Here is a 27334-nt window from a genome sequence, read left to right on the forward strand (position 1 = left end):
ACCTACTACTAGCCACTGTATTAAATCTTGTGAATCTTATGGATTTAATACAAACAGATGGAGATAACCTTTCTTGTATAAAGTTTACAGCTGATGGGGCACCTGAGTGGCTTAGTGGTTTAAGCCTCTGCCTTCAGCTGGGGTCATGATCCCATGGTCCTGGGATGGAGCCCTGCACTGGGCTCTCTGCTCAGCAAGGGGCTACTTCCCCCCTCCCCCTACTTGTGATCTCTCTGTCACATAAATAAATAAAATCTTAAAAAAAATAAAGTTTACAACTGAGTGGGGGAAACAAATGAGTCAAGGGGTCATTACACAACACTGAGATAAGTACTTTGATAGCAGAAGGACAGAACTATGGGAACTCAGGCATGGGATTCCCAACTCAGACTTACAGAGTCAGGAAAGATTTCCAGATAAGGTTGCTAAACACATCTCACAGTTAAGTGGGGATTAGCCAAGCAAAAGGGAAGAAGAGCTATCCAGGTTGGGGGTGGGGAAGGGTGAACCCTTAAGAGTCATGGGGATGGGGAGAAAGTACCAGTAACACAAGGCAAGGACTGCAGACCTTGTCCCCATCTTAGAGACAACCTAAGAGAAATGGGAAGTCATTGATGGGTTTTAATCATTGACAGGTTGTGAAAGAATCAGAATAAATTTTTAAAAAAATTTTACACTACAGGCATCACCACTGGAGACAGGAACAATGATTTGGAGATTATTGGGGAAATCCTGTCGAGAGAAGGCGAGTGCATGGGTTGTGGCAATGGGGATGGAAAAGAATGTATACATTTGACAGACAATTAGGCGGTAAACTCAATGAAGTGTATATTGGAGGCTCTAGGAAATGAGGGAGATGGGGCCATCTCAGATTTCCGGTTGGACCAATGTATTAACGGTGGTGCCATTCACTGGAAAAAGAGCAGGCTTACAGGAAAACATAAAATCAGATTTTAATTTATCGGTGTGAGTGACTAAGTGAGGATGTTCAGCAGACTTTTGGCCATATTGGCCAGAAAATTTGGGATGGGAAGCCATCTGTTTCCATATGGTAAGATGGCAAAGGCAGCATTCCTTCTCTCCTCCCGACCTTCGTTCAACATCTGTTGAGGATGTACTATACGCACGATGTTGGGGATACAGCAGTGAACAAGGGGACTGGGTTTCTGACCTTAACCAGTTCACCAGTTACCTCTCTCAACTTGCTCTTAATCTGTAAAATGAAAATAATAATGAGATCAGGTGAAACGTGACGACACCCGCTTTTTAAAATTTTTTTCTCGTGCCTAGAGCGGGAAAGAAGATAACTCGGTTACTTTTGCTTTTGTACCCTTCCTCCTAGGCTCTTGCGCGCAGGCGCCCTGGACGGCCCTGGCTGGGGGTGGGGCGGGCCCGAACCCGTGTCTTCTTCCCTGGGGCCGGGACCCGGCCGCGCAGAAGGTGCGGGCTGCCCGTGACGTCATCAAGCTGCGCAGGCCGCAGGGCGGGACCCGAGCGCGACTGCGCGGCCGGCGGACCGGGCTAGCGGTGGGGAAACGAAACTGAGGGAGTAGGCGGCGGCTCTGGCAGCGGCAGGGCCAGGCCTGGTGGCGGCGGCGGCAACGGCAGGCTGAGCCCCCCCCCTCTCCGCTCCCAGGCAGCTCACCCTCTCCCCTCAGCGTGAGTGCCGACGCGCGGCCTGGGGGGAGCGAGTGGGAGGGCGGGCGCGCGGGCGAAGCATCCCTCTCCCCTCCACCGCCGCCTCGGCCGCGCACTGGCGGTGGTGACCCTCGCCGCCCCTACTCTCTCCCCGGCTTCCTTCAACCCTCCTCCGCCCCCGACCTGCCCCTCCAGCTCCTAGCAGCTTGAGTTGCCGCTGACAAACGTCTCTGCACACACATTCACACACTCACGTTGTTTTCAAATGAAAAGACTGGCCGGGAGAGAGAGGTGCTCATCTCCCTCAGTGAATAAGGGTGGCGAAACCGACACCCTGGGAGAGAAGACTGGAGAGGGGATTTGAACCCTTTCCTTGGGGAGCAGCAGATACAACCAGGCCTTTTGCCTTACATGTAGAAGTTCCCTGCCTAGGCGCATTCTTCTGGCCTGTGTCGTTCTCTTGAGCGGGGCACTGGTTAAGGTGTGCGGCCTTCCCTCTCGGGCGTCGGTTCTATCCAGTGGAAAATGAGAGGGTTGGAGTAGATGATTCGGAAGGCCTGAATCTAAGGTGGTTTGGGGAGGAGCATCAGTATCTCCTGCCTTTCACACAACTATCCACTCTCCTTCTTTTGCATCCACCCCAACGCAGTCCACATTGAGTTTCCCGTGCTTGCAGTCTCCCAGAGTCGCTAAGAATCAGATGGCCCTTTTTGCTGACGTTATGGGCATTTTTGGGGGGCATTTAAGAAGGTGGTTTAAAGTGAAACGTGGTTTTGCTTTCTCTTTGTTCAAGGTTCCCCGTTCTAACTTCCCCAGGATAGCCCCGGCCTGTGGCTAGTAAGAGGCTGCCTCCTTAGGATAAGATAATGCATTGGGTTGACAGGCTCAACCTTGAGCTGCAGAGAAGTGAAACATGTGATTCAGGGTTTTGTGCGGTTGAGGGGATCAGTGGTATCGTTGCATTCATTGCTCTTGCAGCTGTGATCCAGTTAAAAGTGTTTTGTACCTCTGCACCTCCCCTTCCTCAGGGAATTGCAGCTCAGCTGGCCACCCACCTGTTTGCTTATATGTTTTGAGTTCTCTTTTCTGAGTTTCCTTATAGCCCATCAGTTGTGTGTAAACCACATTGTATTCACTACTACTCTCTCTTGTTCTTTAACTGGATCATTTCTTAAGGTTTCAGGATGGCATAATCACTTCATTCCATCTCATTTCCCGCTGGCCCCAATCATGCTTACCTCTCCTATACCTACCAGTGGGCATGGATGATGGTGACATGGTGCCTAATCATCTCCATTCTTTTTTCATGGAGATGTATTGGTGTTGTTAAAATTATTTTTACACCAGCGTTCATGATGTGGCTATCCCCAGTTTGAATAATTTTCCCACTCTTCTATTTCCTTGGTCCTGAGTCAACCACTGCTTCCATTCCTTATTCTCATTAAAATTTTTCCCAGTTCTTTCATGGTTTCAAACATCCTGAAATAAACCAAAACCAGCATTTGTATCACATTATGTAATCTCCGAATTGGTAAAATAATGATGGTGATGGAGCTATAATTCTGGGCTGGCCCCTTCACCTTGCAAATATTGGTTGATATTCACTAGGTTTCATAATGTCCAGTGTACACTGTTGTCACACATGGCCAGTGTTGCATGAAAATTATAGAATAATAAGTACCTAAGGCTTTTTCTCCCCTGTGGCTTGTAGAGTTGATCCATGACGTTTTGGTATGTGAAATCAAGGCCCTGAGGTCTCTGGGTCTGTGAGCACCACACATTTTCCAGTAAAACTAACAGCTATTATTGAAGACTAGAGGCTGGCTAGCATCCTTCCTGGACCTCAATTTGAGAAAAAGGCTATTCAAGTGCTGGCATTGGAAGCTGTTTGGAATTGCCAAATCCCATCCCATTGATGATTTACATTTTGGAATCCCTGCTCTGATCCTAGTGGCTCTAACAGGGGCAGCTGACTATCTGGATTTATGGTTGCAGTAACAATGAAGAGGAGAAATGATCCAGAATGCACTGCCCCTATCAAGAAACAGAAGAAAAGAGTTGCAGAGCTTGCCCTGAGCCTCAGTTCTACATCTGATGATGAACCTCCCTCTTCCGTCAATCATGCAGCAAAAGGTATGCTTGCCCACATGATGTGAGGCCGCTGGCCATCTGGTTGTTTGACTCCCTGGTGCCTGAATTGGGCAGAACACAGGCATCTGCCCCCTAAGGGAAGTTAGGCAAGTTCTACAGAGAGATGTTGACTATAGCCTCTTTTTCCTTCAGCCCATTCTACTAGGAATGGGCAACTTGTTTTAAATAATTGGAATTTTTACAGTAGTACCTTAATTCTTTGGCTGGTCTTTCAGTAGGTGGCACTCTTTTGCTGCCTTAAACCAATTGGATGTAGTGGTGAGTGCTGAGTGCCCTGTGCTCTTAATTGCTGTTAATGATCCTGGGGCTCTTTCACAGGGGATAGGCTCTTTGCTGCAGTGATCTGGCCTAATTCCCCTCAGGTTTTTGCATTCTGATTTTTCAATTCCCTCAACTGTTGTGATCAGAAACACCCATATGAATTGGAGCATCTCTGTGTTCACTGTTGACATTAAGCTCTAAAGAGTTCACTGATCTGGTTGAAACTAACGTTTTGCTTTCCCTGTTTTTTAGGGTTATGGACATATGCAGTGTCCATAGATGGCTTTCTGTGAAAGAAATTGTAGAGTGCCTAGAAGCTTGCCTCAAATATCAAGCAGCTTCATTTGCATTTACCTTGACTTGCCAGCTGTATTCAATTCCTAGGGGTGCTGCAACAAAGTACCACAAACTGGGTGGCTTAAAACAACAGAAGTCTGTTTTCCATAGTTCTGGAGGCTACATATCTGAAATCCAGCTGTCAGCAGGGCCATGCTTCCTTTGAAGGCTCTTGGAAAGATTCCTTCCTTGCTTCTTCTAGCTTCTGGTGGTTGCTGGCAATCCTTGGTGTTCTTGGTTTATAACAGCATAACTCCAGTCTTTGCCTCTGTCTTTCCTGTGTATGTGTCTGTTGCAAATATTCCTTTTCTTAAAAGGGCATGAGTCATTGAATCAGGGCCCACTGTAATCTAATATGACGTTTTAAAAATTTGATTACATCTGCAAAGACCATATTTCCAAACATCATATTCCCTGGTGCAGAATGGACATAGCTTTTTAGAGGGACACTATTCAACCTGGTATGCCAGCAGTCTTGCCTTTTGGAGCCTTTGCTGGATCACTGATCAATTAGAATGAAGTTTGGTAATAGATTGGTGACTGAAAGGGTGTAAAGCATCCTTTGAGAGTGGTAGGAAATAAAATTTACAAGTGGTAGGCAGTTGTAATTGAAGGGCAGTTACTCATCAGTTGTACTGAGAAGCTGGTTCAGAAAGGAGAAGGCAGTACAGCTGAAGGGTTTGGTGCAGCTGTGGTCTGGTTCAGTAAGAGACTGTCTTATAACCTTGTGTGTGGAGATATGAGTCTCTTTAAAGTTGTCACAGTGGATTACAGAATAGCTGAGAAAGGCTATCTGTAATTGAGGTACTAAGTAGGAAGGCAAAAACATAGTGGGTGTACTGGTTCTAGGGACTATGGAAGAAAGGGAGTTTTGCTTTTCACCTGGGATTTGAGCAGCTTGGTGAAGGTAGAGTCTCCTTCGGTAGAGCTCTGGATTATTGGGAGAGATGGCCTATAAGGAAAAAAAAGGGAGAGCATGTCTGGGAGTATAAATGTACTCAGGGGCTGGAGGTATCTAGTTCTAAGTGGATCTCAGGGGGCGTATTCTTGTGGTAAAGAGAGGGCAGCTGACAGGTAGAGGGAGTCATATGGTTAAGGGTCTTTTAAGGGAACCAGTCTGATTTAAATTTCAAGCTTTTAAAATTGACTGAATTGAGATTGTCCACCGCCCCCTGCATTTCCCTTAATTGTACCAAATAGCTTTAACCTTTTCTGGAAGTAGCACCATGTGATTCAGTTAGGATTGACTTTCTATTGTGTGTACAGAATGGAAATCTAAATGGCCAGTACCTTATATGCGTTTGGCAATAGGCCATGTGGTACTTTTTTTTTGTTTTTTTAGAATGTGAAAGGGAGAGGGGCAGAGGGAAAGAGACTCTTAAGCAGGCTCCACGCGGAGCCTGACATGGGGCTCAGTCTCATGACCCTGGGATCATGACTGGAGCTGAAATCAGGAGTTGGACACTAAGCCTGCTGAGCCACCCAGGTGCCCCTCGTCCTTTTTATTTTTCCGAAAATGAGGCAAGAGGCAGAGGCAAATAAACAATGCTAGATTTCCCTGTTTTAGCTTACTTTAGCTTTTTGTTGTCATAAAAACTGAGGACTGGAGTCTGATGTCTTTATCAGCAAGATTGCTCTCTGTGCCACTCCCCCTCACCCCATACCTGGCATAGAATAAATACTCGATAGAAGGCAACAGTAGTATCTTTTCCAAGAAGCTTAAAATGCTTTACCTCTTTGATTTTGCCTATCCCTCCTCCATTCTATAGAAGATCATTTCATTAAGTAATTAGCATTTATATCATCTCTGTTCTGAATTGGCTTTTCTTTCTTTCTTTTTTTAAAATTTTATTTATTTGAGAGCGAGAGAACACGAGCTGGGGTTGAGGGGAAGGGCAGAGGGGCAGAGGGAGAGGGAGAAGCAGACTTCCCGCTGAGCAGGGAGCCAGACAAGGGGCCTGATTTCAGGATCCTGGAATCATGACCTGAGCCAAGGGCGCCCCTGGAATTGGCTTTTCTTAGGTGTCCCCTGGACAGTGTGCCCTGGTAATTTACTGTCTCACCAGAAGATATATATCTGCTGAGATTTATATGCAGCTTTCCTAGTCAAGTCATTGCAGTAAAGCAAATGTGTTCCCTTTTGCTTCAACCACTTCTACTGTTGAATAAGTGATTGAAAAACGCTCTTTAGGGAGTGCAAATAGAAAAACAAAAAAAATAGTAATTACTATTTCTGTCTTTCTGAGCCTTATTTGTGCTTTCTCTGCTAGATCAGTGTGATGCCTCATTAATAGATCTATTTAGTTTAATCAGTTTGTTTGTTTTACTTTATCGACAAGGTAAGTGCGGTGCCAGGTCAGAGATTGACATCTGACCAGAGTAACGAAAAAAAGGGATGTTGTTGTGATGGCCACTGTGGGATCATGTGTTCTTTTGAGTATTTTAAGAGGAGTTTAAAGGCATTTTTAAGCCTAAATAAACTCTTAGAAATTTGCTATTAAGTAACAACCTTTTGAAGTAAAAAGAGGCAGATGGGGTCATTTTTTTCTTTTTGGTTGTTTCTCTCAGGAAAACTGTGATCTAGTTTCCAAGACAATTTTCTTTTCTCCTTTTCTCTTTTCTTTCTTTCTTTTCTTTTCTCCAGTGTGGGCTCCTGGCCCTCCTATAGCGTGTTGCTTTGGAAGTTGCCAGGCCCTTTTGCAGGTACCACACTAGTAGTGCCTTTCCCTCTACCAGGTTTAATTCTTTGCTAAATAGGCTATTCTCCCTGAAACACCATTGCTTTACTGTCAGCCCAGATTCATGACCTTAATCAAAAACTTCCTTTATCGGTATCTGTTTAAATTGCTCTAACGAGTTACCATTTGTCTGGCATGAAGGAGAAATTGAGTCTTTAAACAGGAATGAGTATATTCCACAGCAGTTGTTAGGCAGGTTGTGATATTTATTAAAACCCATAATGTATTCCTCCGTATCTGTGTGCTGCTTACCTTGGCCATTAGTGGTTGGAGCTGCCTCTCCGTATGTGTTGTCACTGTCATTTTTAATGTTGGCATGTTTGCCCTACTGTTCTGTTGCCATGTAAAAAATTTTTGCCCTGCTGTTCTGTTCCTATGTGAAAAATTTTGAACTTTTCTTCTTTAAAATGACTTAAGAGTAATGATTTCTATCAGGTAGAGAAGAAGTCTTAAATGAAAACTCTAAATAATGTTTTGGGCTGTCTTAGGTTTTAGAAGGGAAGCTCCTGGGGAGGTAAATGGGAACGCCACCCAGCTTTGGCAAGTTCTTAATGAAACTAATCATTTTAATAGACTGACCTTATTACTCCTGTTAATTTATATCTTCAATACAAAATTGTCTGCTCAGTGTTTGCTGAATTCTTACCAGTCTTTGGAGATGAAATCTCCCCTTTAGTTATTGCTGCAGCCACAACAGTTGTCTTCTTTCCACCTGAAAAGCATGGCCCCAAAGGCCCAGGCGTGAAAATGGGCAGTGGCTGTGGCTGTGTGTGGACATCAGGACTAGTCTAGGCAACTTTGTCTTAATCATCAGACTAAAAACTTGCTTCAAATACCACATGAAATAAAAGACAAATAAGGCTTATCCAGCACACTTCTTGATCTCACAAAGAAATGCTTAGTGGGATGCATTTTAGCTTTCATTTACCTCACTCTCAGAACCTGTACAGACATCTGTATGCTGGGTAACTCCTAGGGAAGGGGATGGAGAGGAAACATCTCTGTCCCGGAGTCTGGTGCTGGTATTTTGCATTTAGGCACCACTGATTTGCCTAATGAGCCCTCCACCCAAATTTGGTTCTCCTTGTCATTTTGCTCCAAGAATGGTATGAAGACAAAGAAAACAAAAGATTTCTCTTTGTACCCTGCATGCGGAGGAATGATGTTCATACCATTGATGAGTGCCCACTACTGTGTCCTTAGGCAAACCTGACAACCTGGCAACTCCACCTAGAGCTGGACCAAGGGCACGCTCTCCTTTGATAAGGATACCAGGTTTTCCTAATCTTTTTGGAGGTTCACCTGTGAATCCCCAGAAAGCCGGTGAAAGGGATAGTTATTGATCTAACATTGTAGCTTCTGGTGAATCAGGACCCCAGGTCCCTGGGCTGCACAGAAAGAAACTTTGGGACTGTGTTCAGGGAACCACCCACATTCTTGGCACCCCCCTTTTTCTGTACCAGTCAATATGGAAGTGACTGAGTGAAGAGAGGCTACATCTTTGGAAGTACGGTTCTTTAGCATGTAGGCCCTCTTTTTAGAACGTGCCTCTTTCTCTTGCATGGGAGGTAAGAGAGGAGAGACCCGGGGATAGTCTCGAGCCACTTAAGAGGTCTTTTCCCTTAGATCTGCTGTCCTCTCAAGCTTGGTCTGGAAGGGAACCAAATTCTTCTCAAGGAATGGTACTTTATTTCTTTATAGCTGTATTTTTTTTTACTCTAATTTTCAAATGAATATATTCTTCTCACACAGAAAATGAAGAAAAGTGCAAAACAGAAAATAAATATAACCTCACCTCACAGTTTCCATGGTTACTCATTATTAATGTTCTGGGTCTTTCCTTCTGAGTGGCATTCTCTGGCACTCTGTGACATGTGCTGCGTTGGTCTGTGTAAGTAAGTCAGCTCCTTAGGGAACTGGATAGCTTTCTAAGAGGAAAGGGGTAGGGGTGCCTGGGCGGCTCAGTCAGTTAAGCATCTGCCTTCTGCTCATGTCATGATCCCTGCATCAAGCCCCACGTTGGGCTCCCTGCTCAGTGGAGAGTCTGCTTGTCTGCCCCTCCCTGCTTCTCATGCACGCATGCTCTCTCTCTCTCAAATAAGTAAATAAATAAATACCATCTCTATAAAAAGAAAAAGAGGAAGGGGTAGATTTGGTTCCTCTCATATGAGGTTATTCTCAACCAAAATTTCTCCTTGCTAACTGTTTGGGAGCCAGAATGTTGGTTTTAAGTTTATTCTAGTTTTTTCAAATATGTTTGTAAGCCTTTTCTTTCTTCTGCAAAATGTTATATCACTAAAAGGAAAAAAAATGTTTATTTTAGCTGTCTGATTATTGTGTTTTTAAAAAATTTTTATTATTTTAATACTTTCTTCATGGACCAATCTAAGTTATTTATTTAAGCCATCTCCTGCCATAAACAAAAGGATGGAAGATCAGTATTCTGGTCATCATTTGACACAAGTAAGGAAGGTGAGCTTGAGGTCCCATATACTTTTCTGGTCCTCATGCAGAGTCATGGTCCAAACCAGTGCTGTGGTCCCCGCTGGGTAGTGGTCCAGGTTCTCCTTACTCATTTTCATAGGTGGTTGGAAGTGGATTCATGTGAGAGTTATGGAATAGAGTGTGACTATCATCTCGCCTGGGAAAGGGCTTGGACCTGGTGCAGGAATGAGGTAGGCGACGAACTTGGGGCTCTCCATGCTCTCTGTGATGTGACTTCAGGAAGACGTTTAGCATACTCCCACATCGGGGAGCGCTATGAAGTAGGGGAGGGCCTTCCACATCTGAGCAGAGCCCTCCTCACCGCCATGGGTGCCACTGAACATGGACTGCCCCACATGTGGCCCTGACTGACTTAGCAGCTCAGAAACCCAGGACCCACCAGCCATCACCATTTTCAATCTGGACCTTAGTTATCTGGTTTTTAAACTCTCTGATAGTAGGATTATTTCTGTAGGAGAGAGGCCCATTGTATATACCATGGACCTTTTTATAGAACATGGCCTGTCCTGGGGTGCCTGGGTGGCTCAGTGGGTTAAGCCTCTGCCTTCGGCTCAGGTCATGATCCCAGGGTTTTGGGATAGAGCCCCGCATTGGGGGGGGGGGTCTCTGCTCAGCAGGGAGCCTGTTTCCTTCTCTCTCTCTCTGCCTGCCTCTCTGACCACTTGTGATCTCTGTCTGTCAAATAAATTAAAAAAAAAAAAAGAAGAAGAAAGAAGAAAGAACATGTCCTGGGCAAAAGTTTTCTGATCAATTAAACAATACCAGTGTTTTATTCCCTTTACAGGTCTGACAGATATCGTATTTCAACCTACTGGCTGGAGGCATGGGGGAATGGGAGTTCTTAAATAATAGTCCAAGGAAGGCCCGATTCTCTGTTAAGATACAGGCATTTCATACTCATGCTTAAACTCTTTGTTATTGTTTAACCTTTTTAACAAAAGTTTAAAGACTTAAAATTTCTTTTTAATGGCACCAGGTTATAAAGCTGCTTTATTTAAAACCGTCTTTGTCAAAGTTTTAACACTGGAACAGAGTTAAATGTACCTAAATGAGACTTGAAGCTATTTTTGGTAGTAGTACAAATTTCGTCCAATGGGTATTACTATTTTCAAGTGTTTTCTTGTATATGAAACTGTTGAAAGGAAAATTTATGTTTCAATTCCTAGATTACTTTGTACATGCCTCCCTCTATAAACAAATGTATTAGTAATTAATATATTAAGGCCGTCAATCAAGACTTAAAATTTAAAAAAAAATCACTGTAATGAGTACTTAATTTTTTGTCAAATAGGAAGACTCGATCCAGGTGTTGGAGATGGCAAGTTGAGTGTGACACAGTTCTTGCTCTCCAAGAGTGACCCTGGCCAGTGGGATGGCATTTGTGCTGGATGCTGTGCTGATGGTGCTGCTGCCCCTGGAGCACAGTGTGAAGGAGAATTGGGCCTGGGGGGCTGGGGAGAGCATTTTGCTCTTCTCAAATGCTAACCCTGAACAAGTTTATGTTCTCATGGGGAAGTGGATGAATCAGTGCAGATAGGCTTTAGAATTATGATGCCATTGCAAGTTATGAATACCTGAATAGTGACTTTCATGGATCTTTGAAGAGTTGTTTTACACTGCTGCCTTTCCTCAACACCTCCCACAAGCAGCCAGTCTTTGACTCATCAACACGGAGAGTTTAGTGTGTAGGCAAGGGTGGTGATGAAAAGAGAACAGTTACTTCTATAAAATGTCACAGCTCATCTGCGAGCCAGCTCTTCTCTGGGGCAGACATACCCTCTTACCTGTGACTTTGAAGGACCGTGAAAACAAAGGAATCTAGGAGATTAAACAATGAGACTGTTAGTCCCGTGACAAAATTTTAAAAATGGTACTAAGTATGCATGTTTGGAAGGTGATGTTCAAATAATAAGCAGCAGAAATAACAATCATATCTTTAATAAACACATTTTATATTTGACAGTGTTCTTTCAGACACATTATTTCATTTATCTTCATATAAGTCCATGCGGTAGGTAGTGTCCTCTCAGTTTTGTAGGGAAAAAATTGAAAGAATGGGAAAGGACACCTGATATTTTGAGCTCCCATCATCTGTCAGGTACCATTAGGAACTTTCAGTGACTTGCCCAAGATAACACAGTAAGAAGTAGAGAATACATTTAACCCTGGCTCATTTATGTGTATAGTGCATATATTGAACACTAGTTGAATAAATGAAACTTGGACTTTTAGAGGCTACTTGGTGCCATAAATTCACCTGAGTGTTTTCTTTTTTTCTTTTCCAGCTTCTACCACGAGCCTTAGTGGGTCTGACAGTGAGACCGAGGGGAAGCAACACAGCTCTGACTCTTTTGACGATGCATTTAAAGCAGACTCCCTTGTGGAGGGAACTTCTTCTCGCTATTCCATGTATAATAGTGTCTCCCAGAAGCTTATGGTATGTCAGTGCTTGGGTTGGGTTTCTAAAGCTTTACCAGTGGAGTAAGAGAAGGGAAATTGTATTGATGTGAAAAGAAGAAAAGCTAGGGCATGAGTTTTTCCTTTGCTTTCTAGTGGAGATTTAGTAGAGAGTGTGGCCCCTTTTTTTAACAGAAGTATCTGTCACATTTGAGTCACCCATGGGAAGTGGCTGTGCAGGCCGCTTGTCCTGTCCTATCCAAAGCTGGATCACCCTTTGGTCTCTTAGTAATGAAAGCTTATTATGAGTACATGTGAATGTACTTCCCTACACATGGACGTGTGTGGTTGGGTAAAGAGGCTTCATCATGTGAGTTTTTGCTCTAGTGAGTGATCTCAAGAGAATGACTAAAATCCTGCTCACTCCATGTGCCCAAAAATAAATGAGAGTAGTACAGTCTTTAATATGACTTTGAAAAGAAGGTCCAGTTTTCCTTCCTAGCTTCTTTACCCCATTGATATACCAGAAGAAGAAAAATGACTAGGAAGACCTGCTGGCTTTCCTGATAAAACTTCAGTATGAGTGCACAAAGGTTAGGGAAATCCAAGTTTTCTTTCTGGCTAGCTTTAGTATTACAGGTATTAACTCCTCCGTTTTCATTTGGATTCATTAAGGAATGGGAACTGCCACTTCTCAGGTCATAGTCAGGATTCTAGTTGGGGGGCTGTAGATTTGGGGAAGTGGACAATGGGGAGGTTTGTGACTGAGTCAGCCTTTTTGTTTTGTTTTTAAAGATTTATTTATTTATTTATTTGAGAGAGAGTGTGGGAAGGGAGAGGGACAAAGGGAGAGGAAGATAGGGTACCCCTCAGTCAACCTTTTTGACCTGGGGAATTCTATAGGCTACTATAGGAATTCTCTCCAGCTCTTGAGTTGGTAATACCCCTTCCAAAGGGAATATAGACCTTCAGGAGGGGATTACATTTTCTTAGGGTTAGAGTTATTTTATTAGACAAGGGTCCTTGGGCTTTGGGATTTAGGTCTCTGATTTTGGGGGTATATATCTGGGCCTAGTGACTCTAGAGTTTATGTGAGCTTATGGAAAGTTGTGACACTTAAAAAAATATTCCCAGGGCACCTGGTTGGCTCAGTCAGTTGAGTGTTTCAGTGCAGGTCATGATCTCAGGGTTGTGAAATTGAGCCCCTCATTGGGCCCTGCACTGGGCATGGAGCCTGCTTGGGATTCTCTCTCTCCCTGCTCTCTCTTTAAGGGAAAAAAAAAAAAAAAAAAAGGCCCTGTCTGGTGTCTTATGGTACTTATGGGTCCATACCTCAGTTTTACATGAAGTGAGTTCAAGTGGGCTCCTGCAAGCCCTCACTGCCTTTACATAATAAGGCTATTTGAGTGGCTGCGGGTAAGGTCGAGTTGCTGCTTGAAGCAGTTCCATTGTAAATTATGTTCTCTTTACCAACTGAACTCTAGATCTACTTTTCACTTAATCAGAGAAATTAGCTGGAAGGGTAGTTGTGCAGATGTCCAGTGAAATTCATTAAGTGCTTTTGGTGCTTTTAATTACAGCTATGAGGTGCCTTCTCATTTATCCAAGTTCTGGTTGCCCTAGACTTTCACCTCCAGAGTAAATAGCCACTGCATGCACAGATAAACTGTAGTTACTTACTTATGCTTATTTTCTTCATTAGGCTAGAAGGAAAACTTTCAGCCTTACTTATCTGTGTTTCTCAGAGTTTAGCATAATGTCTGACACATGGTAGGGGGTGAGTAAATGTCTGTTGGTTTATGCAAGTGCTCTGTTATTATCTCTTTATTTATATTAATGCTCTATTTTGTCTCTTTTTCAGGCCAAGATGGGCTTCAGGGAAGGTGAAGGATTGGGTAAATACAGCCAGGGTCGGAAGGACATCGTTGAGGCCTCTAATCAGAAAGGCCGAAGAGGCTTAGGTCTGACACTGCAGGGCTTTGATCAAGAGCTGAATGTGGACTGGCGAGATGAGCCAGAGGTAACTGGTGAGGGGAGGAGGAGACTGGAAGACCAGCTTGTGTTTTCATGTGCATGGCTCTAAGTAGCCATGTTAACAAACTAGAAGTCTCCAGAGGCAGTGGGAATTGGAACTGAGATTTTACGTGGAAGGTACTGGGGGTGTCCAGAATGGAAACAGAAGAGATCTACTGAGCGAGATATGCTAGGCTGTGGATTTATTTTCTGTTAACGACTGTGAGTAGAAGATTCTGGAAGGCAGAGTTTGGTTCCACAAAGAACTTTAACAGATATGCCTTTCCACTAGTGGCTAAGGTACCTCGTAAGGCAATGAGTTCCCTCTGCTGAAAGGATTCAAAGCAGTTGAGTGAGGACCTGCTCCTCCATTGGGTGAGTGACTGGATTAGGTGCCCTTGAAGGTCCTATACACCTCTACGACTTTATGACACCCGAGCTCTGTGTAGGTGTTTATTTATACTGTGTAGCTTTCCTGGTGTGGCTTTAGTCTGCTTATCTGCTTGGGTACCAGTTTGTTTGGACCTAACTACCAAAAGAGACTCCTGTCCTTTTTCATGGCACAGATGATGTTGAGATTTTACTTTTATTCATTGGTATATGTCCTGTCTTATTTCACAGAGAATTCCAAGTAGGTATAGTCAAACAACTAAAAATAATGATGAAATATTGCCATTATAGAGTTGAAGCTAGAGAGAATAGAACACAAATGTCTAGTCTTCTATGTAGCTGGTGTAGTTGAGCTTCACATGTGGCTGTGAACTCTGGAGAATTGATATTTTATTTGTCTGTCTGATGTTCCAGTTCAGGAAAGAATTCCCGTGAATTGCACATGATAAAATCCTAATAAGGCTTCAGAGTAAGATGCTGACAAGCCAAAAGCTAATGGCTTCTGGGGGTGGTCCTGCTGTGTTGCCTTGTAGTTTTAAGGAGATGAGACCAGCAGAATAGCAGATGAGACAGTGAAGAATAGGGTAAATATTTGTAATTGGGTCTTAGATGTAGGTTTTTACCTCAGAAATTCTTGGTGCTTTTTGGGTCCTCATTTGTATGAAAACCAGTAAAGAGTCCCCATCCTCATAGTGGGGCAGAATTAGAACTTAGCTAAACTCAAAGTCTCAAATTTGCCCGTAAAAATCTCTATTTTTCATGGAGACAGGCTATTGAAATTCCTTTTTGAGACAAGGCTGTCCTAATTGTCATTTACCGGGTATTAATTTTTCTCCAACAAAAGATGCTCTATTTCTTGGCTAAGAGTTTGTCTTAACTATTAGTTGGTATCCACTTCTTCGAGGGAGAGGAATCTGTGTTGCCTCAGGTGACTGTCCAGTCACTGCAGAGGAAGTGCCTGGTGGCTTCTACAGCGCAGGTTTATAGAGGGTAAAGTTTGACCCTTCACAGACAGCACTTTGCAGTCCATTTTTGCTCCTAATGTTCATGCTTCTGTGGAGAAGTTGAGTCTGCTTACTCTCTCCAAAGGGACATACCAAGTTTCCATGAGCTCTTTTTCCCATAGAGTATATAACTTCTAACCATTTATAAATGGTTAAAGGTGATAGATTTGACTGGGGGAGGGGGAGCCATGATTCATTGCCAGATTCATTGACGAAAGGGCTTCTGTAAATTTTCTTTTAAACTTTTTCTGTGTTGTTGATGGTTGGCTTGCCCTCAAGACCTTGCATTGTGTTACCATTTTATGCCTTTCAGAGCATGTAATATTACCTTTAATCACATTGCTTCAGTTTGCAACAGTGAATCTCTTCTCCATACTTGCTTGGGAGGCAGTGGGTAGAGCTGCCATGCAGGTTAGCCACCTGTTTAGGTTTTATAATCTGTGTCTCTAGCTCAATGAACATAGTCCTGGCTGCACATTAGAATCATCTGGGGTCTTCTAAAAAAAAATGTGATTATACCAAGTTTCTGCCTCAGACTGACAGAATCGTATACTCTGAGGGTGAGGCCTTGTTATCAGTATTTTTTAAAGGACTGCGGAGGGGTATTTGGCTTGCTAAGTTGGTGGAGCGTGCAATTCTTGATCTTGGAGTTGTAAGTTCGAGCCCCATATTGGGTGTAGAGATTACTTAAAAATAAATAAAATCTTAAAAAAAAAAAGACTGCAGGTATTTCTTATGTATAATGTAATTCAAAAATTAAGAGAAAGCACCATTGAGATGCCAGTTTCTGCTTTGGGATTGAATAGGCAAGGAATCCTATTTGGGAATAACACTTTAAAGGGCATTGGAGATAAGGCTCCTTGCCATTGGGTCTTCCTGGTATAATTACCTTTTCATAGACTTATATCCTGTGTGTACTTCTCTGTATCCCTAGTAGTCTGATTGTAGGTCCTTTCAATCAAGGATCATATCATTTTAACTGCATTCTGAGTACTTAGCCCATAGTACATATTTATGAAATAATACTGGAACAAATGAAAAAAACTTTGAAGGTTTGGGAAGTTTCTTAAGATTCAAACTAGAATTGTAGCTGGCCTTCTAAAGTTAACCCTCAGTCTCCTGGCTCAGTTCTCAGGTCTGACCAGTACATTTGGCCTCAGCTTCCCAGACCCTTCCATCTGTCTGAATCCCTTTTGATTGTTTTTGGGGAGGCCCTTGCAAGTTGGAGCATAACTCTGATGGGCCATCTTCCTCAACTTACTTTCCTCTTTTCTGTTTGTAGCCCAGTGCCTGTGAGCAGGTGTCATGGTTTCCAGAATGTACCACTGAAATTCCTGACACTCAGGAAATGAGTGATTGGATGGTTGTTGGAAAGGTAGGACTTCAAGAAAATGTACCCTGAATTCTTGACACTTACCTCCTGACTTTTCTCCTTGAGTCCAGTGTGTGTGTATGTATACTCATAGTGTAAGAAAAATGTGAATCTGACATTACTGGCAAGAATAAAGTTTTGTCAAGGTGGTGTGTCAAGGGGTTTATAGGTATGCCCCTGGGAGATGTGACAGCGTTTTTTTTCTCCTAGTCATTTAACTTGCAAGGTAGCACAAAATGCATAACTTCTGTCTTTCTCATGGATGCTTTTTAGAGTAGCTTATTATACATTTGTGTATTTTCTGATCACTGCTGGGCACTGTTCCAGGTAGATGAAAAGACACTGTCCCTGTCCACAGAAAAATAATGAGGGAGTTGTTACAGAGGGAATTTGTTTAATCTCCTTCTGGAAAACTACGAATAAAGTACATAGCTACCAAATCAGTATGGTCTAGAGAGCAATTCTCCAAGTGTAGGGCCCCCTGGGGATCTCCCAAGACCCTTTCAGGGGCTCTACAGGGTCAAAGTTATTTTCATAATGATACTGGAAATTTACGTGCTTTTTTTCACTCATTCTCTCAAGTTCCAGTGGCGTCTTCTAGAGGCTGTATCACAACCAGTTGAACGCAAATGCAGAGAGGAGAGTCTGGCCATCTTACATTAAGCCAAATAGTAAGAGATTTGTAAAAATGAAAAAGAGTGCTGCTCTTCTCATTAAAAGTTTTTTGGGAAATATAGTTATTTTTCATAAAAATATTTATGTTAACATAGTGTGTTCTTTTACACTGAATAAATTGTCTTAGTTTCTAATAATAAATGTTGCTGTGTATATTATCCCCCACATAAACAAAAGCTCTTTGGGGTCCTTAGTGGTTTTGAAATGTGTGAAACCTGAGAACACCCAAGTTTGAGCATCGTTGGTTTAGAGATAGCCTCACTGAACCATGAGGTTTGATTTGACACCCCTGTGAGGATCTCTTGAGCCCTCGTTATCTCTGATGCTACCAGGTCAGTGCAGTTGTACCCCTTACAGATCAAGAGGCTTCCTGGTTGAAGGACGGGCTTCTGTCATTTAAGGGCAGTCCCCATTCTTCTGCCTCCATGCTCTGGGGGCAGACAGCTTGAATGTATCCTTCCTGTGTGCTTTCTCAGCCTCAGCATTCATGAGTCTTGTATCCATATGGTGCTCTAGTCAGAGCGCCCAGGGGGCTGCTTCATCTCCCAGCCGTCTGGAGTACAGCCAGAGGGGTTTAGGATTTTCTCTTTCCTTCCCCTCAAGGATTGATGTTCTTGGCAGAGACTCAAGTCCCTTCTTGCTCTACTCACTTAGAACCCTCATTTCTCCATTCATTCCCCCAACTGCAGTCATATGTAGTCATTATCGATTATTTTCTTCTTTCTGTAGAGAAAGATGATTATTGAAGATGAGACAGAGTTTTGTGGGGAAGAGCTGCTTCACAGTGTGTTGCAGTGTAAGGTAAGGCCTGTGGTGCTGGAATACCTTGTGTGAGGGCATGTGCTGGGCGCTTACAGTTCTTTTGAATTGGTTGGGGGTGGGGGACTGAAGTTTAGCTAAGATTTTTCTTGGAGATGAGATGTGTGGCTTGCCACATTTCTCCAGTGTATCCTTTTCCTGGGGCCTTGTAGTATTGTGCTCTTCCTGTGGTCAGTAGCCAGGAAAGGTTCCACTTAACTTCATTGGGTCGGTCCATCACAGTCCTGAGGGGGTGTGGTGTAGTGAAAAATTTGGAATGATTCTTTAGTGTCAGTAGACCTGAATTCACATCCTTGTGAATTTAGGCCCTTTGCAGCTTTCTTGCTGTGTAACCTTGGGTCAGTTGCTTTAGCTGCTCTGACGTTTCCTCATCTGTAAAATGGGGAGAAAATACTTCCCGGGATTGTTTTGAGAGTTAATTTGGATAGTCAGTGTGAAGCTCCTAACATACTGGGCAAATGTTAGTCTTTCCTTGATAGCTTTCGGTGTGAGTTTGTGTCAGGAAATACATGGCCCAGGGCAGGATGAGCCAGGGAAGCTCTGAGGAAGAAATGGGTTAGAGAAGAAGCCTCAGACCAGCCTCACAAAATTTTTTTGTAGGCAGAGGGTTGGGAATATCCTTAAGGTGACTGGAACTCTGGTGAAGTGAGGCTTTTTTTTCTCAGGGAGAAAATAGAAGAAGGGAGAAGGAATCCCTACGGTGTGGGTAGGTGCCATCACAAAACACTGGTTTTGGTTTGCTTTGCCCTCTGAGTGAGCCTTACTATCAGTACTCTGGTCCCTTGGAAAGTTGCTGCTGGACTGGAGAAACAAATTTGTTCTGAGGATTTGTGATGCCAACAGGTGGCTTTGTGCCTACCCACAGGTGCCATTTATTAACCATTTTGCAGGGATGTATAAATAAATGATAAATACATTTTATTTATCATTTATTTTTTACCACTTCACAGGTGAGGTAGTTGAGGGTCTGAGAGATTGAGCAGTTTGTCTGGGATCACACAACTGGTCATTTCAGAGCTGGGATGCGGCAGTATTGTAGCTCTTCCAAGGGCTGAGATGGGCTCCTTAAGCTCTTAAGTCCCCTATCCCTTCCTGGAGGGTGATGCTCACCTTAAGGTTCTGACTCTCCCTGGGCAGAGTGTGTTCGATGTCCTAGATGGGGAGGAGATGCGGCGAGCTCGGACCCGGGCCAATCCCTACGAGATGATCCGAGGAGTCTTCTTCCTAAACAGGTTTGCTGACATTGCCCCTCTCCCTTCCCCTGACATCCACTGTTCCACCTTTTCATGGCTTTCCATACATCTGGTATATTGAGTTTTGCTTTTCTGTCTTTATTGCAGGGCAGCCATGAAGATGGCTAACATGGATTTTGTGTTTGATCGCATGTTTACAAATCCACGGGACTCTTGTGGGGTGAGAACAAAATTCTTTGTCTGAATTCATAGTGCTAAATGGGCTTATGCTTCAGTGGCCTAGAAATTGCCATTTGTGCAATGTCAGGAGACTATTCCTGCTATGTGAGAGAGATTTTGCTTTGATTTTCTCAAATTAGGTCCCATGGTGCATCCTATGGTCCCAGGGATGCTCCAGTAAGCAGTTGTCTCTAGGGCTTCAGGCTCAGAATTGTAGCCCCCAACTCTGCAGATCCTGCTGCTCACCCCAGGTGGAGGAGGGTAGGGCTTACAGCAGCGGCAAAGGGACATTACTGGGCAAAATCAGCAGTTGTGACATCTGTAGGCCTAGGGAGCAGGGAGGAGGAGGGTAAGAGATAGAGCGTGGGCCCTCCTTCTGCATCCATCAAACATGTATCCAGCTCCTACCATGTGTCGGGCACCAGGAATATAATTTTGAATGAGATAGATGGGATCCCTTCCCCTGTGGCATTTAGGTTCTGGAAGTTCTGGTGGATTCAAGAACTGGCAAGGGTGTGGGGTGGGGATGTTTGTAAAGCCTTTCTGTGGAGGCCAGTTGCTGCCAGGATGAGTATGTAGTCTTTACAGTGAGCTTGTTTTCCAAATTCAAACCTGTGACATCATCTGATTTGTGTGCTGTGGCTGGAATGAGAAGGGAGTGCTTGGGGAAATGTGACGTGAGTATTGAATGAAATGTAAGCATCTGGGTCCTTTCACTGGTCCATTTAAAATCGGTATCCTGTCTGAAAATCTAGGCTGTGTTGTTCAGTGATGGGTTGTGGGGCAGGAAGTATAGCACTTACATTGTAGGTGGTGTCACTTAAGTTCTCCCTTTTTTGGGCTTCAGCTGCCTCATCCCTGAAATTAGCCCTACTATCACGTCAGAGGGTTGAGGTAGCACCAGAGGCCTTTAGGATCTGTTCCAGTTCTAAGATCTGTGATTTCAGATGTGACCACTTTCCCTTTCTGCCATTCTGAACCAGCTTCGTATCGGATCATAATTATTAGATTTTGGCCCTTCTCAAGAAGTGGTGGAGCAAAATGATTTTCTACTGTGCTCCGTCTCATTTCTCTGAACACAGACACACCATAATGATAGAGAAAAAAGGAAATTTCATTCTAGCATTCCCTTCAGGGTTTCAAAGCACTTTCACTCAGTCCTAAAAGTTAGTTCTCTTTGACAGTGACGGGCTAGGAGCCCGCTGTTCCCAAACCTGTTTCTGCTTCACTCTACTTCCACTAGGCCCGTGATTATCCACCCGCTAAAGGAACTTATTTTCCAAGTTCTTTAATGTTTCAGTTCCACCTCCCTTACTGCTTCCCTCCATGCTGGCAAAACTGGCATGTGGACCCCTCCAGCCCATAGTTATTTCTCTCCCCCAGGTCTCCCTCCCTGTTTTTCAGGACCAGCAGGCAGCACAAAAGGCCTCTTGGAGTTAGCATCTTGAGAAAATTAGGTTGATATAATGTTGGTTTAATTTTCTGAGCTCCAAATGATTTCCTTTAAACCCCTGCCTGGCAGAGGAGCTCTGTCAGGCTGCTGGGAAGCCACATCATTTTGGGCTTTTGATTGTAAACGCCTCCAGCAGCTGGGATCTGGTTATTGTCTTTTGCTGTCAGGAAAGCGAAGGAGGCACCAGGGTTGTACCGTTCAGGTCAAGGGTGGACATGTTAGTTACATAGGAAAAGGCAGCTGTGTTTGTAATGCTTCAGGCACCTTCTGGACCTGAACTGATTGTTACTGGCCATGGAGAATTGCCCTTTCAGAGATGTTTCTCTGCACTCCACTATAGGAAGTGATTTCTCTCCAGCCCCTACTCTTTTCTTCTCTCTTTTCATCTCTGTTTTCCCCTGAGGACCAGAGTGTGTTTTTCAGGTGAGCATCGTGCTCTAGCACAGTCACCTGCAGAGACGGGAGTAGCTGAAGGGTTTGCTAGGGTCTCAGTAGTTCTTGGATCAGGCAAGTTTTAGAAGAACATGGAGAACTTGAAGCCTGGGCAGTGTGGGGAGGTGGGAGGTGGGGGACTATGAAGTTTTTCACTGGCATTCTGGTTCTGTGGGTTGTGATAAAAGGAGAGAAGAGACTATGTAGGGAAACGTGTTATAAACAAGAATTGAAAGAGACAAGGGAAAGAAGGGAGTTTAGATTCTTTGGGGGTATGCTAGCCTATAATAAACCATAACATTATGTGTGGGCTTTGTGTGCTTGGGAATGTTGCTGAGGTAAGTAGATGTTGTCCGTGAAGCCTTACAGGAGACGAAAACTGAATGTGGATCTTAGAATTGCAGTGGTATCTTAGAAGAAATTAGACAGCTCTTACAAAGTACCCACTGAGCATGAGTACTGCATGAGGTGATGGAAAGGGACAAGAATTTTGACTCCAAGGAATTTGATATAGTTGAATATTATATCATCTTATGTTTGTTTAGTATTTAATTTTTATAACCATCTTTGACATATGGTATTTTAATCCCTCAGTAGCCTTGAGAACTTACATTAGTCCCAATTTATAGTTGAGGGAGCTCAAGCTTAAAGGTGTAAATTGTATGCTGTCTTTAACTGCACAGCCTGTAAGTGGCAGAGGTGAGAACTCCAGCTGTCCTTTCTATGAAAAGACCTTCTGATCATGACCTGTGAGGGCCACATGTCTTGAAATCAAAGAATGAAATCATACTTCTGCCCTCTTTTTGGAGGTAATATTCTTTCATTGATTCATTTTCCTTCCTTCGCCCAGCCTTCCTGAGCCAGCTGCTCGCTGGGAAAGCCTACAGCCTGGGCTAGGTATGGCCAGTGGTGAGGAATGTTGTTTTTCCTCTTCCCAGTGTGTGCAGGCCTTAAACTTGTGACTCTTGCCTCCTTGGCACTGTGCTGCCTAGAAAATGCTATGTAATGTTCTCAGTAAATGCCGTTAGATCTTTTTTTTTGTGTGCAAATGAATATAATCCAAAAATATGAATAATTGGTGGCTCAGGAACAAAGAATACTGGGCTAGATTGGTGGGAAAGAAGAGCAAGAACTGATATATCTCTGCATGCCTGGGTGGGCTTGTCATAGGATGATGAAGTTTATTTTTAGCTAAAGTCAGTTTCTCCAGAGACTTCTTCACTGTTTTGATGAAGCTGGATAGCTATCATCAGAGGCAGGGCCCTTTTCACCCAGAAAGTGATGAGATTGTGAACATTAGTATTTTCCATTTATTAATTTTTTTTTTTTAAGGATTCTATTTATTTGTTTGACAGACAGAGATCACAAGTAGGCAGAGAGGCAAGCAGAGAGAGAGGGAGATGCAGGCTCCCTGACGAGCAGAGAGCCCGATGCGGGGCTCGATCCCAGGACCCTGAGACCATGACCCGAGCCAAAGGCAGAGGCTCAACCCACTGAGCCATGCAGGCGCCCCTTCCATTTCTTTCTTAAAACCTCCCCCTAAAGCTTTCTGATCTTTATCTAGCAGTTACAGAACTCTGGACAAGTACTCAGCCATGACAAACCTATGGAGAGGGAGGGCTGAGCTGCCTAAGCTCCTTCTCGCTGGATGTTCCTCAGGGTCCTTTTTAGTCATTTGCTCTAGAGCTCAGCCTCTTCTTGTCACCAGTGCAGATGGCATATCCTCTGTGCCTTGGAGCCAGGTTGGGACAAGTAGAATTCACCGTCTACGACCAGGTATATAGAAGGGAAACAGTATGGGCCAGTGCTGGGTTCAACTTAAATTTCAGATTAAGAGTTAAAAGGTACTGGAGTCACCAAACCTGTAATCCAGTAAAAATTTAAGTGATGATTGTAATGTAGTTATTTCTGAGGTGGGCAGGCCCTCTGGGGGCTGCACACCAGTGTCTCCTTCACCCTCTCCCTTGTCGGCCTCCAGCTCTGCACCGCTGCCCCATGCACATGGCCCGCAGAGGGGCAAAGGCAGGAGAAGGGACTGCAAAAAGGAGGAGACTCAGTGCACTGTGGTATCTTGGATTGGATTCTGGGACAAAACAAAGACTAATAAAGCCCGAATCAAGTCGAATTTAGTTAATAGTGTACCAATGTTGGTTTCTTAGTTTTGACAAATGGCCAGGTAAGATGTCAACAGAATTGGAGTCTGGATGAAGAGTATATGAGAACTCTGTCTTTGCAGCTTTTCTGTAACTCTAAAATTATTCCAAAATAAAAAGTTAATTGGAAAAAAGTAGGGAGAGTCGAGAAGGAAGAGAAGGGAAGCAAAGGCTGTGGTTTGGAAAGGTAGGCCCTGTGATTGGGAGGGGGAGATGTTCGAGCCTTTCAGGCTTTTGATGGGAAGACCTGAGTCTAGCAGTCAGGCTCACTGGATTCTGAATAGGCTTTCTTGCATGCAGGCTATGAACAGGTTGCTTTGTGTCTTGGTGTCTTTTTTTCTCTGTAAGTGGGGGATACAGCATCTAGTCTACTCAGTGGGACTCTTGTAAGGCAGGATATGGTAAGGAAAAGACTCTGAGAAATAAAAATGCATGCTCAGATTCCTATTCAGATGCTATTATTAGGAGTCTGAGCTGGGCCCTATGGTTGAGGGCACCAGGGGTATTTTGAAGTAGGGATGGGCAACTCCAGAGGGCAGGGACTGCAGAGGGTACATCTCCTGGGTGTTGCGGCCCTGGCGGGAGCTCTACACTGTACTTGTTGAAAGGCTCATTTTACTCCCCCTGCATTCTCCTTCCTGTTCCCCATTGAGCCAGACTTTTTCCCTTCCTCCCTTGTCCTCCACTTGCCTTTGCAGAAACCACTGGTAAAGGACCGGGAAGCTGAGCTTCTATACTTTGCTGACGTCTGTGCAGGCCCAGGCGGTTTCTCGGAGTATGTGCTATGGAGGAAAAAGTGGCATGCAAAGGGCTTTGGAATGACTCTGAAGGGCCCTAATGACTTCAAACTGGAGGACTTCTACTCAGCCTCCAGTGAGCTCTTCGAACCCTACTACGGTAAGGACACGGAGGAGGAGGTCCTGGGGGCAATGGGAGACTGTCCTCTGTGGGGACTCTAGGTCAGAAGCAGTTATTATCCACTGGGCATGTTTCCTTTACTGGGTCCCTCAGCCTGGGGTTTCCAGTCCATGTCTTGAAGATCTTGGTTCCCTCTAGACGGTCTCTTTTTACCCCAGGCCTGTAGGATGCAGGTTAAACACTCCACAAGGCAAACTCTCATCAAAACCATATTAAATCCTCTTTTCTTCTCTTGTGGTGACAGGAGATAATGAAACTGCCTGATCTCCGGCTGAGAATTGGCAGAGTTATTAACAAATACAAACCCCATGCCCGTCTCCGGCACTGTGCACCGGGTGTGGAACGCACTGGGTAACAGACAGCTCAGCAGCCCCACGCAGTCCCCTCCACTCTTTCTTGATTGCTGTGATTTGGCAGCAAATCCCAAGTTCTTTCGTAACAGTTCTTATTTAAAAATTGATACTTGTTTCTAAATGTCGGTGCTTTATTATTTTATTTATTTATTCATTAATTAAAAGATTTTATTTATTTGACAGACAGAGATCACAAGTAGGCAGAGAGGCAGGCAGAGAGAGAGGAGGAAGCAGGCTCCCTTCTGAGCAGAGAGCCGGATGCCGGGCTCAATCCCAGGACCCTGGGATCATGACCCGAGCTGAAGGCAGAGGCTTAACCCACTGAGCCACCCAGGTGCCCCCATGTTGGTGCTTTAAACACAACTTCAGTCTTGGAAAGGAAGTTCCTCTGTTTCAGTTGGTGACTCTTCACTGGACAACTCTTTTTGAATTCTGTTCTATTATAGCTGAGCCCTGTTTTTGCCTCTTGGTCCGTCACTACAAGGCAGCTTGGCAGGACAGATCCTGCAGTGAGTTGCTCCCCACAGGGCCTTTTCTCCTGGTCCTCAAGAAGAACCTGTGTTCCCAGCCCCAGAGCGCTTATGTCCCAGCTCCTGGGATGCAGGGGGTGGATGAGCTGAATGTGAATCTTGTGCCCTGCCAGGTGAAGGTGGGATCGATGGAGATGGAGATATCACCCGCCCGGAGAATATCACTGCTTTTCGGAATTTTGTCCTGGATAACACAGATCGCAAGGGTGTCCACTTTCTGATGGCCGATGGGGTAGGTGGTCTTTTTTCCATAGGGTGTTGCTTTAGGGATTTATCATGTTAGAGGCTTGTTTTGTTTTATTTGGTCCTTTGCTGCCCCAGAGGGTGGTGGTTCACTATTCAGATAGTAGGGATGTGTGATGTATGTTTTTATTCTTTTTGCACACATTTTCAGTGATTCTTTTGTTAACATTGTAATGTTGTGGACATCTTTGCTTGGAGCAAGTGGATTCTTAGCTCACTTCCTCAGAGGGCCTTGGTTGGCTGTAAGAGATGGTAGGTGAAAGCTGTGACCACAATGGACTAGGCAAAAATGATTGGGAAGAACATTTCCATCATTTGTCACCTGGGTGTGTTTCCTGGTAGAGGCTGTCCTTACACCCCTAAGCCTCTGGATGGCTGACAGATGACCAGAAAACCAAAGGCAGCAGCTCGGGGGAACCCACAGGAGGCTCTGGTTGGAGGTCAGTGGTTGGGCTCAAGTGAATATTCAGGGAGCCTTGTTCTTTGGGCAGCTGCTTGAGGTACAGAGGGCATCCCATTATGATGCTGCTGGAAATCTTTTCTCCAGAGGGCTACTACTTTCTCTAAGAGGAAGGACAGAGAATGTGGCAACTGCTCCAGTGTCACATGGCTAGAATTGAGAAGAACCTCAGAGGTCCTTGGGTGGCCTCTCAAGCAGTAACAATGTGGAAAGGTGAAGGAACGGGCAGGATGCCAGCACAGGATCTGAAGATGCCCTGTCTTACCAAAGCATTATGCATAGCAGGGAACAGCAGAGAGACAGGCTTGGGGGATAAAGGGAAGGGGGGCTGCTGCCGCTGAGCAGATGTGGGGGCCTAATTGTGCTTTTGAGGCCATTAGTGCCATGTGGCTGGCAGCCAGAGTGCAAACTCGAGGGTTGTCTTTCTGCTTAGGCAATATAGACTGGTGACATGGGCTTTTTTTTTTTTTTTTGACCCTACAAATAGACATACATTTTGAGAAAAATTTATAAATCTGGAGGACATGGCTGAACAATTTTGGACTCTGGGTCAGTTAGCTATTACCGTTGTAGGACTGAGTGAGGGAGACCTGGTCTGGCAGGAGCTAGCTTAACAGAGGTCAGCCTCCTTTACTTTTTAAAAAAATTGTGATAAAAAACATACACAGTGTTTCATCTCAGCCATTTTTAAGTATACAGTTTAGTAGTTAAGTATGTCCCCCATTTTTTGAAACAGATTACTCGCTTTTTTTCTTTTTGTGAAATTGAAACTCTGGCCAGTAAACCGCAGCTCTCCTCTCCCCAGCTCCTCCAGCCACTGGCCTCATTTACTTCTGTGTGAGCTTGACTCTCTGCTCCTGTTGGTATCTCACAGGCAGGGAGACCACTCGAGGAACAGGAAGGCACATTCTTTGAACAAACACCCTGGCCAGAGGCCCTGCCAGCTGGAGGGAGAGAGGCTCCATGGTCTTGAGACAGGAAGGGGGTTTTGGTCAGCAGAGAAAGAGAGATTACTGTGACAAGAGTTGAGCTAACTTTTCTTTTGTCACCATACTGGGGCCTGATCGGTGATCAGCACAGT

General features: G+C 44.3%; 1 protein-coding gene and 1 pseudogene across 2 annotated transcripts in view; one reads left to right on the forward strand and one right to left on the reverse strand.

Moving 5' to 3' along the window:
* The first annotated feature begins 1527 nt into the window (after positions 1 to 1527).
* CMTR1 (cap methyltransferase 1) overlaps positions 1528 to 27334 on the forward strand; it is a 52407-nt gene continuing 26600 nt past the window's right edge. For both annotated transcript variants that reach the window (XM_044250308.1, XM_044250310.1), the window contains exons 1-10: positions 1528 to 1659; positions 3634 to 3771; positions 11915 to 12066; positions 13888 to 14046; positions 16716 to 16808; positions 18210 to 18281; positions 19437 to 19531; positions 19640 to 19712; positions 24448 to 24646; positions 25664 to 25782. In XM_044250308.1, coding sequence (XP_044106243.1) covers positions 3639 to 3771; positions 11915 to 12066; positions 13888 to 14046; positions 16716 to 16808; positions 18210 to 18281; positions 19437 to 19531; positions 19640 to 19712; positions 24448 to 24646; positions 25664 to 25782 — 1095 coding nt within the window. In that variant the 5' untranslated portion in view covers positions 1528 to 1659; positions 3634 to 3638. The remainder of the gene's footprint in view (positions 1660 to 3633; positions 3772 to 11914; positions 12067 to 13887; positions 14047 to 16715; positions 16809 to 18209; positions 18282 to 19436; positions 19532 to 19639; positions 19713 to 24447; positions 24647 to 25663; positions 25783 to 27334) is intronic.
* Positions 9693 to 10021, reverse strand: LOC122907525 (annotated as a pseudogene).

The sequence above is a fragment of the Neovison vison genome, chromosome 1 (assembly GCF_020171115.1).
Source record: "Neovison vison isolate M4711 chromosome 1, ASM_NN_V1, whole genome shotgun sequence".
NCBI lineage: Eukaryota > Metazoa > Chordata > Mammalia > Carnivora > Mustelidae > Neogale > Neogale vison.